We start from the raw sequence: 15,431 nt of genomic DNA, 5'->3' as shown, positions 1-15,431 counted from the left end.
AAATAGATCAATAATTTATGAAAAACAGAACATAAATATGAGTAGCAATTTAAAAGCAGATTGTAGAAGTACTACTGGCCAGCTTTCCTTGTTGTAGGCTGCTGCATAACTTTTAAAAACTAACAGTAACTAATTCTAACAAATACATGCATGTATACAGAGAATGCAGCAGAATTAACCACAGTTCTGAAAGCTGTAAATTGCTCTTTATAATAAAACTGCAGTAGTTTCTAAAGATGCCATCTTTCAGATCATATTTAACTGCAAAATGGGGCCATCTAAAAATGTTTTCCCTTTTTTTTTGAGGCAGCAATGTCTGCAAAAATAAATCACATCACTGTCTATGTAATTACAGGGTTGTATGAGACAGCTGAGAAGCCAAGCAACATACACTGCATCTGGACTCAGCCGGCTGCACAGGTAATTAACGCCAGGCTGTTCTCAGGCAGAGAACAGCTCTGGACCCTTTTCATACTCAGTTCCGGGCCTGGTGGTTGATCCACCTGAGAATAGGCTGCAAGTATGCGGGGAGGGAGATGTCGTTCTCGGTTGCTCCACAGTCCAGGGAGCTGAGTTCCTTGGTGCACGCTGACACTGGCGGGGCTGACAGGGCGGGGGAAGGATGGTAGCATCTCCTTCCAGGAACCACCAGCCACTTTGCTCCAAGGCTGCCTTAGCACAGACGGGTCACAGACACTCCAAGTTCTGGCTGGGGGCAAAAAGTTTTTAGCAAAATGTCTATTTTGCCTTCCTATCAATTGACTCTCCTTCAACCTTTTGAAAGGGGCTTCCCAGGTGGTGCTAGTGGTAAAGAACCTCCCTGCCAGTGCAGGAGATATGAGACTCAGGTTCGATCTCTGCTTCAGGAAGACTCCCTGGAGGAGGGCATGGCAACCCACTCCAGCATTCTTTCTGGGAGAATGTCATGGACAGAGGAGCCTGGCGAGCTATAGTCCACAGGGTCACAAAGAGTCAGATGTTACTTAGCACGCACACACACAATCTTTTGAAACTTCAATAGGGTTCTTTCCATCTGTCATTTTTCTCTACTTTCCTTCAAAAAAAGAGAGAAAAGAAACAGCTCAATATGTCTTTTTAAAAGAGTGTATTAAAATTATTGTTGTCTGGACGTGACTGAGGAGACCCTGGCACTCTGCGAAAACTGGGCTGGGAATCAGTCTTTTAGACCCAGGAGAGCCTGGACTTGAAGAGTTTGTTCACAGGCACAATAACAGAGGGTTCAGTCAAAGGCTTCCAAGAAGGCATGCTCAGACAGGCTCAGGGATCTGGTGTTTGGGTCCTGGAGGAAGAAGGAGGAACTGCAGTCTTACAGTTTTGGGGGAGATTACGACTGAAACAAGTCCAGTGCTTTAAGACATAAGCAGTTAAAGAGGTGCAGAGAGCACAAAATGAAAAGACTAAACTGCTGTGAGATAATCATGACCTTTACATCTTCATAAATTAATGACAGATGATTGTGGTGAAATTCTTATCTTCTTTTCAATGTTTTTCATTATCTTATTTTTGAAAATATGAAATCCTCATCTTTTAAGGTATCGGGAAACTTTGTCCTAATTAAAACATTTATTTTTAAGAAAGACAGTTTCAATGTTCTGCTGAGGGTTCATCCACTTTCCCTGCTATAGTCATGACAACCACCGGCCCCCAAACTGATGGTATCTTTTGAACCTTTTCCTGTTCATATTACTCACAATCTCAGCTAAGCCTGATTCCCTCTCCTATCTAAAAAAAAACAAAACACAAGAAACCTAGTAATATAATCCAAATGATGACAATGAAAAGAATCTGGTATTTACATAAAGCTGTGGACCCAATGTTTTGAGATAACTGATGAGTTATGTGGAAATGTCTATATGTGCTCTATTTATAGTCATTTCCATTTTAAGATAGCAGTTTATCACATTTAATTTAAAATATACAACTATATACAAAGAAGGCAAAACAGACCTTAAGCTTATAAGATTAAAAGGGTTATAAAGTTCCAATTGTTTGGTATTTCCAAGTAGCCTTTGAAGAAGGCTTCTTTAAGAAAAAAAGAGAAGGGGAAAACATTTTAGGAATTTCAGTGATGGATGTCTGGGGATACTTTCAATATAAAAGCAAACAAGCTAGAAATGTACCCTCTATTCCTGCTGGTACCCAAGTACTCAGTTCTGGGTAACTTACAAAAGCTTTGTAATCACATGACTGGAAGATGAGCTTTTCCGGGTGGTGTTGCCAGTACTGCACTGGAGTTGAGGCTGTGGCTTCGTTTGGAGGTCGCAAGGTAATGGAAGGTTCTCCCCAGTCTCCTGTCTGAAAATCACATTTATTCTAGAGGTAACATGAGTAACAGGCTAAGTTCATGCACTATAGCTGGCCTGAGTTCATGTTAAACCTGTGTGCTATAGACGTGCAAATACATTTAGGTGTGCTATATGTTTATTTATGGTTTTATATGTCCTACCATCCTGTTTCCCAAAGCTGAGTTAACTTTTGAGGTATGAAAGAAGTTGATTTACTCTATTTTTAGAATGACATCCTAAGCTAAGTACTTTTAAAATAAAACATGAAGATATTCATAAATGATTTACTAAGTCATAATTTTCTGTTCCAACAGAAAAGAACACATGATCTTTGAAAGACTTTTCTGTTTTTAAACTTGACTGTTTGAAGTTTTTAGTTTGAAATGAATTCAAAATACTCTGTTTCATAAATTTCAGTTCCTGATGAGGACATGTACCATGTACTTTGAAAAATTCTATATCTCTGGAGAGAAGACATGGTAGGCGTGATACTAGACAAAATTTGAGAAGAAAATGTTCTAGTGGATGATACCTAGTTTCCCTCCTCTGAATTCATTTGTATCAACATAACGCCACCGTGATTGTCTTGGATATATTCAAACACCTCCCTCAGAAAACCTAAGGCATGAATGAAGAATAAATATTTAAATACCAGGTTTGGTCATATGTGCATATGCATGTACTTGGGGAGCCTGACCACAAGTACAAGCACAGTCCATGTGACGGTATATCACGCAGTACCTGAGCCCGCTAAGACAGACTTAAGACAGAAGGACATCCCATCATTTTAATGACCATTTTCCATGAGGTTAACCTCAACATGTTTTATTACTGTAATGGTTTAGTGTGAGCGCCTAAAAAGTCAAATTTCTAACTGGGTTTAAAAAACAGAAGAATTCCAGAGCCCCTTAGGAATGCACAGGCAATTTGAGGCAGAGAGCCTGAAGTTTTCTCTTTGAGATCCGTCAATCCCAACCACAGGAAGAGACAAACGAGCCTCATGTCATCTCCTTGGCTTCTCACTGGAGTGTGTGACTGGTCAGAACCCTCGGCTCCTCTCTCTGAGCTACTCTGCTTCTTAGTTTTGTTCCAGTTGCTAATTTACTTGCACAGGGCTCAGTTCTCCCGTCTTCCATCTGTTGATATCATTGACTTTATCTGGAATATTTACTTTAGCATTTTTAAGCAAAAATCCTTCATCTTATGACCCATCCCTGACTCATTCTTAAGTTTTCTCTTTGTTTATATGGATTTTTATTTTGTAAAAACAGTAACTAGTTACAATTAATTAAGTTTTCCTCTGACTTGCTATTTTGATCTTTTCTTTTCCTTCTCTCTTAAATGTTTGGATCTTTATTTCAACTGACTGTGATTTGCTCTTAAAAAAACTAGTATAAAATTAAAAATGCAGAATATGTGAATTTCAATATTTCAAAGGTGAGTGTAATAACCTTTAAATGATAACAGTTAAAGCTCTGGAAACATGCAACAGTGAGTTCTTAATTCAAAGTTCTCCCCACATCCAGCAAATCATCCTCACATCTCCCCATTAACTGACCCCCTGATCTCCCCCCCCTCCCGTGATAAAGCAACAACAACACAGCAAACAAGTGTTGTACACTCAAGTCACAGGTAACACTGTTAACGCAACAACAGAAGTTTGCACGCAACTTCGTGGAATGATACAAAGGGAGCTGTTTGACCTCAAAAGATCCTTGGATCCAGTGTCTGCTGACGTGACAACGCAAACCAAGCATCCAGTCTTCAACGTTAGCCCTGTCATCGTTTAGCTGAGGTTCACCTTGGCCAAGCTCAACGGGCAGTTTTCAGAAAAGCCTGAACAGACATGGCAGGAGCTGGGGGTACCATGGATTGCGGGTCAAAGGATGGGGGAGGGCTGGGGGTGGGGATGGGTGAGATGAAGCTGGGGTTATGGGGACATTTCAGGTGTTTGTACATTAAGCATGCAAATCATATGCAAACTCATTCTCTAATTGCTGAATTAACTCAAGCACTTTTATAATTAAATTTCAATGTGAGTTCCACATACACTTAAAGCAGAATGCTGATCCAAATATTTACATCATCCACAGAAGTCAGAGCAGCCATTTTGGAAATAACAACACACAGCACCTCAGTCTGGAAATGACCTCAATCTCTTACATGGTAAGCATCTGAAGAACCTAGTGGTGCGTGCATGTCATCTGCTTAGGCAGCGCCATCATCTGCTCTCCTATGACTCCACTTTGTCCAGAAATCCCAAACCACCTGCTCCGAATCTGGAAGCTCTGACACGCTTCCCCAACGTGCAGTGGGGGAAGATAATTATAGGGAAGAGAAACAGAATCCTTATTTTATTTTCTTTGTGGCCCAGAAACCATGCTCCAGACCAAATATTTTAAAAATTCCCTACAGGGACTGAATCTGCCTTTCTGGAAATAGAAACTGAATTTTGTCATACTGAGTGCTATTTCCAGAAATTCGTTTTCAAACAGAGAAAAAGTGTTCTTAAAATTGAATTTATAAGGAAATAATTTTCTTCCTGGAAACTCATCAACTTATTATTAATTTTTTAACCTTAGATACAAGAGTATTTAGAAGACTCTGTTTGTAGGTGTTGATTTTTCTCTTTGGAATTAATTCAATGGGAATGGATGGACTCATCATTACACTATTGTAAAGGGCAGATGTGGCCTGCCCCGGGGTGGGATTCAGCTGCATCTCCTTGAGGGACAGTAAGAACAAAAGAACTTAGACAGCTAGGGTGCCTTAGGTCTCTGTCCTTTTGGAGGCTGAGTTACAGCAGGAATGAACTATGGGGGAAACAGGGAGAGTGGTGGTAACATGGAGGAGCAGGAGAGAGAAAAAGCAAGGAAGGGGTTTGCCTCACATTGAAAATAATTGCAATTGTTAAGTCCAGTATTAGGTCCTATTAAATAGTATATTCATATCCAGATACTATCTGTATTTCTTCAGGTAAATTAAAAAAATAATCTCCCAGTTAAAAACACTTATTAAATATTAACTAAAAATCAAACAGACTTAAAAAGTCTTTTGTCTGAAATAACGGTTTATAATAAAGTCTTATCTTTAGCAAAACATGGGTTACTATGAGACAATAATGCTTAATTAGAATAACAAAATAAAATTGCAAAAGTCTGTCATATTGTAAACTACTAGTGACTGGCAGTACTCTTTATTTATTTATTTATTTATTTTGGCAGTACTCTTTAAAAGGCTTAAGTAATTGCAGAAGAGAAATTACAGTGATTCAAGGCACTGTTACTAAATATCTCCAGGCTACTTCTTTATAGCGTAAAATACTTAAGAGAAAAACCTTTCCTTTAGGTTCATGTATTAAATGATCTTAATAGTTCAAGAATTTGGCCATGGCTTAAAACTTTGTTTACTAGGCATTTATGTGTGTATTTGTTCCTTTAGGACATAATTAAACAGAAGAAAATGTACATCACTAGCTATCTGTTCAAACTCAAATAAAACTTAATCTTCTAATATGAAAGAAAAACATAATTTGAGATTAAAGTTTTAAACAGAGAATGGATTCTGCTTAATAGGTATTTACCAACTGCCAACTAGAAATTCATAGCCTGCTGTGTCTGAAGGATTATAATTGGGCCATACTCAATATAATTAAATTAAATGTCTCATACCACTAGCTGAAAAGTATAAGCCACTAACTGAATTTAGTTATAACGCAGAAAAAATTTGCAAAATTCCATGATAGATGTTCACTGGATGGTAGATTCCAAAATGCAGCTATTAATCTTTTCATTATTTCAAAAGGTGGTAAAACTGCATGGTTTTAGTTCATATGCACGAGATATCTAATTCGAAAATATCATATTGTATAACGCTCTATCCCCCAACATGGAAACTGAAGATATCACATATTCTATTGTATTCTGAGAATACAAAGGGGAAACACTAGTTATATACTTACTTTCTTCTTAAGGAAAAGTTTTGTTAGGAAACTGAGGATATCACATATTCTATGTGTTCTGAGAAGACAAAGGGAAAACACTATTTATATTCTTACTTTCTTCTTAAGGAAAAGTTTTGTTAGGATGTCAGTAAATAATTAAAAGCTATGACTAGGATCTAGCTCTCTAACATGAACAGGAAGGTATGGTATTTTCCAAGCCTTATCTTATTCTTTAAAAAAATTTTTTAATGAGGACTTAATTGATTTTTTAAATAGAAGCTTTTAAATCTTTTCTATTAGGAACAACTCCCACCTACCTGCTTATAAATTTAGATTGAATATTAACAAACATTGTTTTTTATTTCTTCAGATCAGTTAATGAAAAACTAAAATGATTTTAAATGACAACTGTTATTTTTGGGTTTCACTTTCAATAATTCTAACAAATATTAGAGATGGGCTACCCAAACATACATAAGATATATGTGATTACATTTACTTTCCCTTATCTCAACAGCTTTGAAGAAGGCACATACTTATAAACATGTATACATACATTGGGATGTGAGGAAAGGCCTCCTACAAACAGTTCATACACATTAAAGCAAGATGCTGGTGTAGTTCTTCTAAAATATCTTCAAGAATAAAGAATGCAGCTGGTTATCCTAAATTTGTTTCTTTTGATAAAAGAGCGGAGATGGCCACTTCTGAACATGAAAAAGCACTGGTTAGCGAACGTTTACATGTTCAGGAGGAACTGCTGGGTCACTGGAGCAGCAGTACCAGGCAATGTATAGACTGTGGTCCCCAAAAGCCAGAAGTCCCATGCACACAGGAGGGGTACGCCTGATATGGCACCCCAAAAGAGGCGCTCTGCATGCAGCCCCAAGAGCTCTGCAAAAGCTCTTTGGAGTGATTCTCAACCAACAGTCTCAACCTCTCAGACAGCAGGCTGCCCAATGAGAAAAATTTAAGAGTGTGAAAATAGGATTGTATTTTAAAATATGAAATAGATAAAAAAACCCCAAACATGAAAATGTTTACTTTCCAAACAAAAATGAATTTTTAAATGTATGCAAAGGTGAAATGTGAATATCTGAATATTAAGCAGCTCAGAGTAAAATAGGTCGTGATTTTGCACACATTCCAAAGATCAATTCAGTACTGTCAAGTGAAAAAAAGAAAAAGGATTAGGCTGAGAACCACTTTGTAGCTGTAATGGTGCCTCTCTTGGCTATAGTCCTCTTGCATTTGCATAAAACTTATATAGAATATCATGCAAATCATACTCAAATATTTCTCACAAGTGAAGCGCATGAACCTTTGAGAATTGTTAGGCACAAAGGACTGAATAGCCCATGGACAAGGGAAGTACAAAATGGGGAAGACTAACACTGATATATACATGGGTATATATATATATCAATTTACCCTTTTCCTTTCTCCTGTGAAAGCAAGTGAACGCGGACACCCGGGATGAAAGCCAAACTCACACGGGACAGATTTTAACTGCAGACTTCCAAACCAAGTATGTTTCTCATTTCAGGACAATGTTTTGCACGTTAACTAGTCACGAGGCACAGTGAATGAAGTATAATAGACAATAATAATAAAAAAAAAATCTCAGGAGTTGTTAGACATCACAGATTTTCTGCATTGCCAGGACACAGTCCCTATAGCTATTGACGACACTTTGCAACACAGGACACAGCCCAAGTCCAGGAAGAGAAAATAACTGTTTGTAACCTTACATTATGAACCTGATGGATGGCTGAGAAAGGAAATCCAGCGTTCTGATTCGTCCATATTTCACAGACAGACGACTGCTGATATAAACAGAAAACTATCTCATCTTGTCAATATTTAAAACACGGCAGCTACCAAGGTAGCATCAAGGAAGGGAAGGAGGAAAATAATAAAAAGCAAAGAATCACATTTCTTAAAAAAAAACAAACAACTCAAACACTCAAAAAATGCTTTAGGGTGCCCGAGGTTTAATAATTGACTTCCAAGTCATTCTTTTGATTAAAAACATTTTGGGTTGGCTGGGGGGAAAAAAAAGACCATTTATGCATTAGCTTTATGTCAAAGGCAATTACCAATCCACTCACATCTTGAAAAAAGCAAACTCTGTTTTTCCACTTGCCAAAGAAAATGGAAATAGTTTCCCCCTTCACGCCATTCATTTCATAGGATAAATATTTTCATGAAGTTCAAGAAAGATGGGAAAAAAGTCTTTAACACAGGTCAAACATTTTTATTTTCTTATGGGCAAATGACCAAGAGCAAACAATGCAATAAAACGACTTTCCTAGTTTAGTCATTGCTCAGCTTGATAAACCTAGAAGATATTTCCCCCTCCAGAGTTCTCAAGGGCAAAACTCTGTGACTAACAAGGGGAGAAGTGTCCGTTTGCTGCCCAGCGTGGGAGCGTGTGGTGGAGGGGGCGCCATGGAGGCGGAATGGGGGGTGGGCTGGGGTCTGGCAGCTCAGTTCAGTCACTCACCAGAAACTCTGGGTAACAGCATTTGCTTTTTTATGAGCCTAATGAGTCAGCTCCATGTTCTGGACTCCCCACCACACCATTAACAATCCAATAACCAACAGTTATTAAAAGGCAATAATGTTTGCTTAGAACCAAATGCCCAATGGACCAGCACCCTCCCAGGAATTACAGCAGAAACCACCAGATAAACCAATGAGGCTCCTGGCCTGACCTTTACAGAGTTCTTTTCCTGAATTCCGTCATCTAAAAGACGCTATGAAATTGAATCACAGAAAATGGCAGAACGCCTAAGCTTATTCAGCCAAGCACTGTGAACATCCCCAGAATTCACAAGCAGAGCGTACAAAGATCAGTGCAGAAAGGAGATAAGAATACAGACACAGTATGGTTTAGAAACCCAGCAAGGAGCCCTATCACCGGCATGTGTGGAAGTGCGGAAACGAAAGCTTTCCTCTGGCTAAATGTTTCTCCCACCTCCACCCTCCCAGAAACGCGCACCATAAATTTAACATCTCTCTCCAGTTCCAAACACAGCTCCACACCCACCTACATCTTGCGCTCCATCCCTTCTGTCATCTGGATGGCTTGCTGGGGACAGACTGCCAGGTAACTGGCATTCTGCTAAGAAAGTAAGATACCAGGGGTCTGACCAAAAGGCACTCCCAACCACCTCTCACTTAAAACCAGCTCTGCTCTTCTGTTTCTGCCCTAAACACCAGGCCATTTTCTCCACGGGGGGGGGGGGGGGCATCTACCCCTTCCTACTTTTCAAAAATTAAATCTCTAGCAAGTTAAGCATTGGGGTCATTAAACCTCCAGCCTCGTCTTCAATGGCTGTCATCTGATTTAAATCCATTAACTCCGTGCTTCAGTGGGATTACCATCTTAACTGGCACCAAACATGCTTGGAGGACACCCTTCAGGGGCTGTCACCCACAGTTTTGAGCTAATTCTCTTACATACACTACATCTTCTACAACTTCCACAGAATTTTAGTGAGAGAAGTAACCCAGGGATCACCTGTCATCTGACAGATGAAGACAATGACATCCAGAGGGGTCCAGTAGCTTGCTGAGGTCACACAGGAAAGTGTTACAACACGTCAGCTGGCTAGGAAGGGGCGCCAGCCCGTAATGAGTTCACCAGAAGGCGGAGGGGCTACTCAATGATACGGGGTCTGTTTACTAATCCCCGACAGAAACACATATAAATGGAGTCAGTTTACGAAACAGTCTCAACCCCACACGGGGCTCAGACACCTTAAGGTTCTATTTCCCAATCATTACCCCCAGTGGGGCCATCCTCCAGCATCGTATAGGATTCAAACTTCGCCCTTCCTCATCACACACCAGACGGGGCAGTAGGGCCCACCTGGGAGCCCTCCTACCCCAGGTTCTACCTCCTTCGTCACTTAGCTGGGGAGAAGGACAGGGGCCCCTCTCTCATCTGGCGGTGGCCGGATTCTCTCTGCGGGCTGTCACTGCTTACCAGGGCAACACTAACTTGGCTCTGACCCCTCCTGCAGGAGCCGCCCTGCCCTGGATTCTACTGCATCCGCGCAGGCTCTGCAGGGCTCTGCTGGGAAGGGCGTGGGGTCCGGATGGGCACTTTTCCTGATGCGAGAAATCTGGCTCTAGGGTGACTTTCCCCGACCCCCGCTCAGCCTTCCTAGGACGCACGCACGCCCCTGGGGCGGGAGCACACACACGCCCAGCCTCTTCCTCAATGCCCACCACACGGCACACAGGTGCACCGCGCCGTGCAGAGCCCGTGGCTCCGCGACCACTCGGCTCTCCGCCGGGACACTTCCCGCCAGTTCTCTCTTCCTCGGTGCAGGCTGGTCTACACGCGTCTGCTCCCGAAGTCCGCTGACGGGGAGAGACGCCAGGTCCCCCGCTCTGGGGGAGCGTTCCCCTTGGAGCCCTTCTCGCAAGGCTGGGTGGCCCGGGCATGTGCCCTCTCCCCTCTCCTGGGAAGGGAGGGAAACCCTCAGCTCCTCCTCCGTGGCTCAGACCCTCCTCTGGCCCGCGCCCCCGCCCTCCCGGCGGCAATCTTCCACCTCTGCGGACAGGCAGCTGACTGCGCAGGGCAAGACTCACCACCTGTCGGTCAGCTCCGAGGAGGGAGTCGGGCTCATCGCCAGCAGCTCTCCCTTTAGAACGTGCAATCCTTACAGCCTACAGGAAAGCTCCCCCTTAGCATCCCGTTACACGAATATATCTCCCAACAGTCACAGAAGTTACCAGAGAGTTAAGGAGGGAGGAGAGGGTCTTGTGCCATAATTATTTAATTCTTAAAAAATCTGTGTAAGATTTTTCTCAATGAAGAAATAAAACCCACCTCCAGTCATATACACTGAAGAAAGTTCCCATGTGACATATATACCTTTTAAAGAAGTCACAATAACTGTTTTTCATGTAAAACCTATGTTCAAACTTCCAGTAAATATGTTCTCATTTCTAATAATTATGTGCCTCAGTGTAAGTGGTAGAAAGTAAGATTTTAAAGACAGTTTAAAATAAAGGCAGCTAATAGTATGTTATGGAGGTTGTTTTTTTAAAAATCTGATCCCTGTCAGATATCACACTGATGATTCTTGTTGCTATTTAGTCACTAAGTTGTGTCCAACTCTTCGCAACCCTATGGATCATAGCCCGCCAGACTCCTCTGTCCATGGGGTTTCCCAGGCAAGAACACTGGAGCGGGTAGCCGTTTCCTTCTCCAGGGGATCTTCCCGACTCAGGGATCAAACCCACGTCTCCTGCACGGGCAGGATTCTTTACCACTGAGCCACCAGGGAAGCCACTTTTGATGGCAGTTAAGACCCGATCAGGCTCCTAGAGTAGTAACTGAAGATGGACCAGCTATAACTGGTGTCTTCATAACATGCAATGGCTCTTCTTGTAGACATGTGGTTATCAGACTGAGCATTGGAATGAATTTTTTAAATGCAAAAGAGCTTCCCCTGCAGAATTTCATTATTATTTGTTGTTGTTCAGTCGCCCAGTCGTGTCCGACTCTGCAACCCCATGGACTGCAGCATGCCAGGCCTCTCTGTCCCTCACCATCTCCCGAAGTCTGCCCAAGTTCATATCCATTGTATTGGTGATGCCATCCAGCCATCTCATCCTCTGACCCTCTCTTCTCCTGCATTATATTTATGAAGATAACATTTCAGAGCACAGCATGTAATGAAGTACTGAGTGTTCAAAACTTTTGAGAAAGAAAATACTAGTGATAAAATTTCAGCTGGGGCCCAAATTCCTAGAACAGAAGTGAGTTAAATCTAAGTTTTAATTAAACATTAGAGTATCCTCATCTGAAGAGAAGATTAATAATAGCACTCGGCCTACTTATTTTACCAGGTTGTTGTGTAGCTCATGCTAAGCTTCACGCAAAAGGGAACTTTTTCACAGCTAGGTTTCTGGGACCTGAAATACAGAAGCTGTCAAACATATTGACTGAGTGAATGGAATCACAGAATGTGTTCAGTATTTCTTGGCAAATGATCAAGCACCATGGAAACATTAATTACTCTCGTCGTTATAATTTTTAGTTGATCTACTTTGTTGCTGCCACTTGGGCCCTCAGTAAACTACATCACTGCTAACATACTTCTGGCAAAATGCATCAGAGATTAACCTTGCAGACTTCTTGTTAGAGATGGTCTCATTTTTTCCTGGTAAAGGCTGGAAAAGAGCTGCTGACTTTGTTGAAAAGAGAGGAACATCTGTAATTAGCAGACCTATCTGCTAAGGGGCCGCTTGTAGGAGGCTGGAAACAGTTCTGTAAAAGGATGGTAAACAGCCTTTGCAGTTTCATATGCTTATTAACTTTCTCTCAGTTCCTTTTCCTACATCGCAAAGGCTAATTTAGTTGATCTGAATTTGAATTACCATGAAATCCAAATAAATGGGGGTCAATTAAAGGGATAGAAATCTTAGAACTGAGATATCAATAATTTAATACTTATTTCTTTGGTGATGAAGTCAGCACACTTCTGGAGGTGCATAATTTTATCTCAAGTTCAGACCTCTCTCCTGACTCTGGAAACATTTTCTCAAACACAACACACATCCTGTTCTTGTTACTGTCACATACCTCAGGTTACCACGAGTACAGTTCAGAAAATACAATGCATTTGCATTCAGATCTAATAACAAAGTAAAAAGAATATCATCTATCTCCAAAGTCTTTCTCCTAAAGGTCGACTTCTTTTTTGCTCTATTGGTAGTAACCTGGTAATTTACAGTCTCTCTCCTTGACTGTTTTTTGAACATTCATGGTAACTACTGAAACATCTCCCATTAAAAGCAAATAAGCCCCTTCCCTTGACCCAGTATTTTACCTGAGCTCCTGCTCAATTTCTGTTCTTTGAGAAGCAAAGGCCCCGAGAGCAATCTATATGATCTCTGCTTCCCCTTTCCTCTCCTCACATGAACCCACTCTACCGAAACCACCGTTCATTTAGTCAAATCCAACTGTTCATTTTCCTTGCCCATCTGACACTTGATCACTCCTCCCATTTCCTAGCTCCTCTGCTGGTTACGGAGAAGGAAATGGCAACCCACTCCAGTGTTCTTGCCTGGAGAATCCCAGGGACAGCGGAGCCTGGTGGGCTGCTGTCTATGGGGTCGCACAGAGTCGGACACAACTGAAGCGACTTAGCAGCAGCAGCAGCAGCTGCTGGTTACTGTGATCTGATCGTCCTCTGACCCCTGGAGTACAAGTCCTTAATGCTTTACTTCTGGTTTTACCAGGTGGTCTCATCCTATTCTGATGCCCAAATTTATGTCTCCAGCCCAGACCTCTCCTCTGAACTCCAGATGCAGACACCCAGCCTTCTTAACACCTCCTTAATCTTGATGATTAATAAGCTTCCTAACCTTAAATTAAATGCCCCAAACCAAGCTTCAAATGACCTCTCCTCTCCTATAAGCTTTCTTACTTCACTAAATGGCAACTGTCTTCTTCCAGTTGGGGTCTTCCTCTTGCTCACCTTTCGCATTCAATCTAGCAACAAATCCTACTGAATTTACTTCTAAAATCTCACCGTCCTATCCCTACTTGGTCCAAGACACTACCTTTTTTCACTTGGATTCTTCCATTAGCTTCTACAGTGGTCTCACTGCTCTCATCCTTGCCCCTGTTGTGCCGATTCTCAATACAGCGGCCAAAACGATCCATTTAAAATGAAAGCTGGATCATGCTGCCTGCTCCATTTAACTCAGAAGAAAATGCAGTCCTAATAATGGGCCTGCAAGGAACTCCAGCCTCTGTCACCCCTGTCCCCCTCACCTCTCTGCCTCCTGTTCACACTTTGTGGACAGCGAAGTGCACTCTCATTTCAAAGCCTCTGCACTTGTTTCCCTTCTCCAGATGCTGCAGGACAAACTCCCTCACTCACCTACTCCAGCGTTGCCTTCCCAGAGAAGCCTTCCCCAAGCACCCAGCATATTATACCCAAATTAAGTCTATGCTTTCCATGCTACAAAGGGATTATTCTTTCAAGCGCAAGCTGAAAATGGGGGAAAAGGTTTAGAGCATAAGAACCTGTCTTCCTGGCCCCCTGACATTCATTCAGAGACAATTACTTTTCATCTACGGGGTATAAGGTGTGGGTCACAATGTGAGTAGGGGTCAGCCCAGCTTTCAGTCAATGTTTACAGAATAGGCATGGCTATGGACACGATCCATTTTCTTTTGTCAGGACCCAGGGTCAACAGGGATTCAGAAGCTGATGGTAGGTCTTGGAAGGAGCAAGTCTGTGACAGCTCCACCCGCTCAGTAACATCAATTAGGCTCTGAAAACCTTCCATGTGTCTGCTGATGCTGTGTAGCTAGTTTAATAAAGAAACTTGTATGAATAGAGCCCTCTGGTCAGATTCCATCAGAGATGAAATTTTCTGCCTTGTTCTAGCCCTGAAAAAAAAGCTTTCCCTCTGTTTCTCTTATGTCTGTCATAATTCTTTCACACTTCGGGGTGTTCAGAAATGGACCAGAAAGAGTCTGACAAGAAATAGGAAAGGTTCAGAGTGAAAGTTAAAAGAGTAATGAAGTCCATTTCTTCTCTCAGATGACAGCGCTTCTAAAATAAAACAAAAACAAACTTGAAGAGAGAACAAAACAGCTTCAAAGGCAAAAGAAAAAAGGGCACCCTAACAAAGGGAGCCTTGGTCAGCAGCCAGAAAACTCAGCGGCTCCTTGAGCAGAGCCCAAAGCGAGGTGAGACCTGTCAAAGGATGGAGTTGGACAAATTCAGTGCAGCCAAGGACCCACGCACCAGACACCTCGCGTGCATCTTTTCTTCAGCAGTGACAGCCCCTGCGGTCTCCTCTTCTGTGGGCACTTGCAGAACCCTGCCTGGAAGTCAGAAACCAGAACCTTTTGTCTCTCCTGAGTTACCCAGAAGCCACAGGCCAGCATCTTACTTATTCTGTCCCACCATCATAGATGGAGTTATTCTCCTCTTCTCCTCTCAGCTGAGTTTTGTGATGTGTACACGCCCCTGTAACAACTATATGTGATTCTTTCTTTTCAACTATGCTGGGATCGTCTCAAGTTCAGGCTTTCTTACCACTGACCCTTTTTGTAAAAGGTTTCAAGTCAACTATTTTATTTCCAGGGAATATTGGATTCAAAAAAATGCCGCTCCCTGTCATTTCTTCCCTTTCTT

The 15,431-nt window shown here is 41.8% G+C and overlaps 1 protein-coding gene across 23 annotated transcripts in view; it reads right to left on the bottom strand.

Moving 5' to 3' along the window:
- The window catches only part of ANKS1B (ankyrin repeat and sterile alpha motif domain containing 1B), a 1,073,060-nt gene that overhangs the window by 60,579 nt on the left and 997,050 nt on the right, over positions 1–15,431 (bottom strand). For 11 of the 23 annotated variants that reach the window (XM_043881064.1, XM_043881065.1, XM_043881072.1 and 8 more), the window contains one exon: positions 2,188–2,316. In XM_043881064.1, coding sequence (XP_043736999.1) covers positions 2,188–2,316 — 129 coding nt within the window. Of the gene's footprint in view, positions 1–2,187; positions 2,317–8,000; positions 8,076–15,431 lie in introns of all 23 variants that reach the window. The other 12 variants (XM_043881060.1, XM_043881066.1, XM_043881055.1 and 9 more) reach the window with 2 other exon arrangements.

Source organism: Cervus elaphus, chromosome 22, assembly GCF_910594005.1.
Source record: "Cervus elaphus chromosome 22, mCerEla1.1, whole genome shotgun sequence".
NCBI classification, from domain to species: Eukaryota; Metazoa; Chordata; class Mammalia; order Artiodactyla; family Cervidae; genus Cervus; species Cervus elaphus.
Note: the sequence above shows the minus strand (reverse complement) of the source record. Positions and strands in the feature narration are given on the sequence as shown.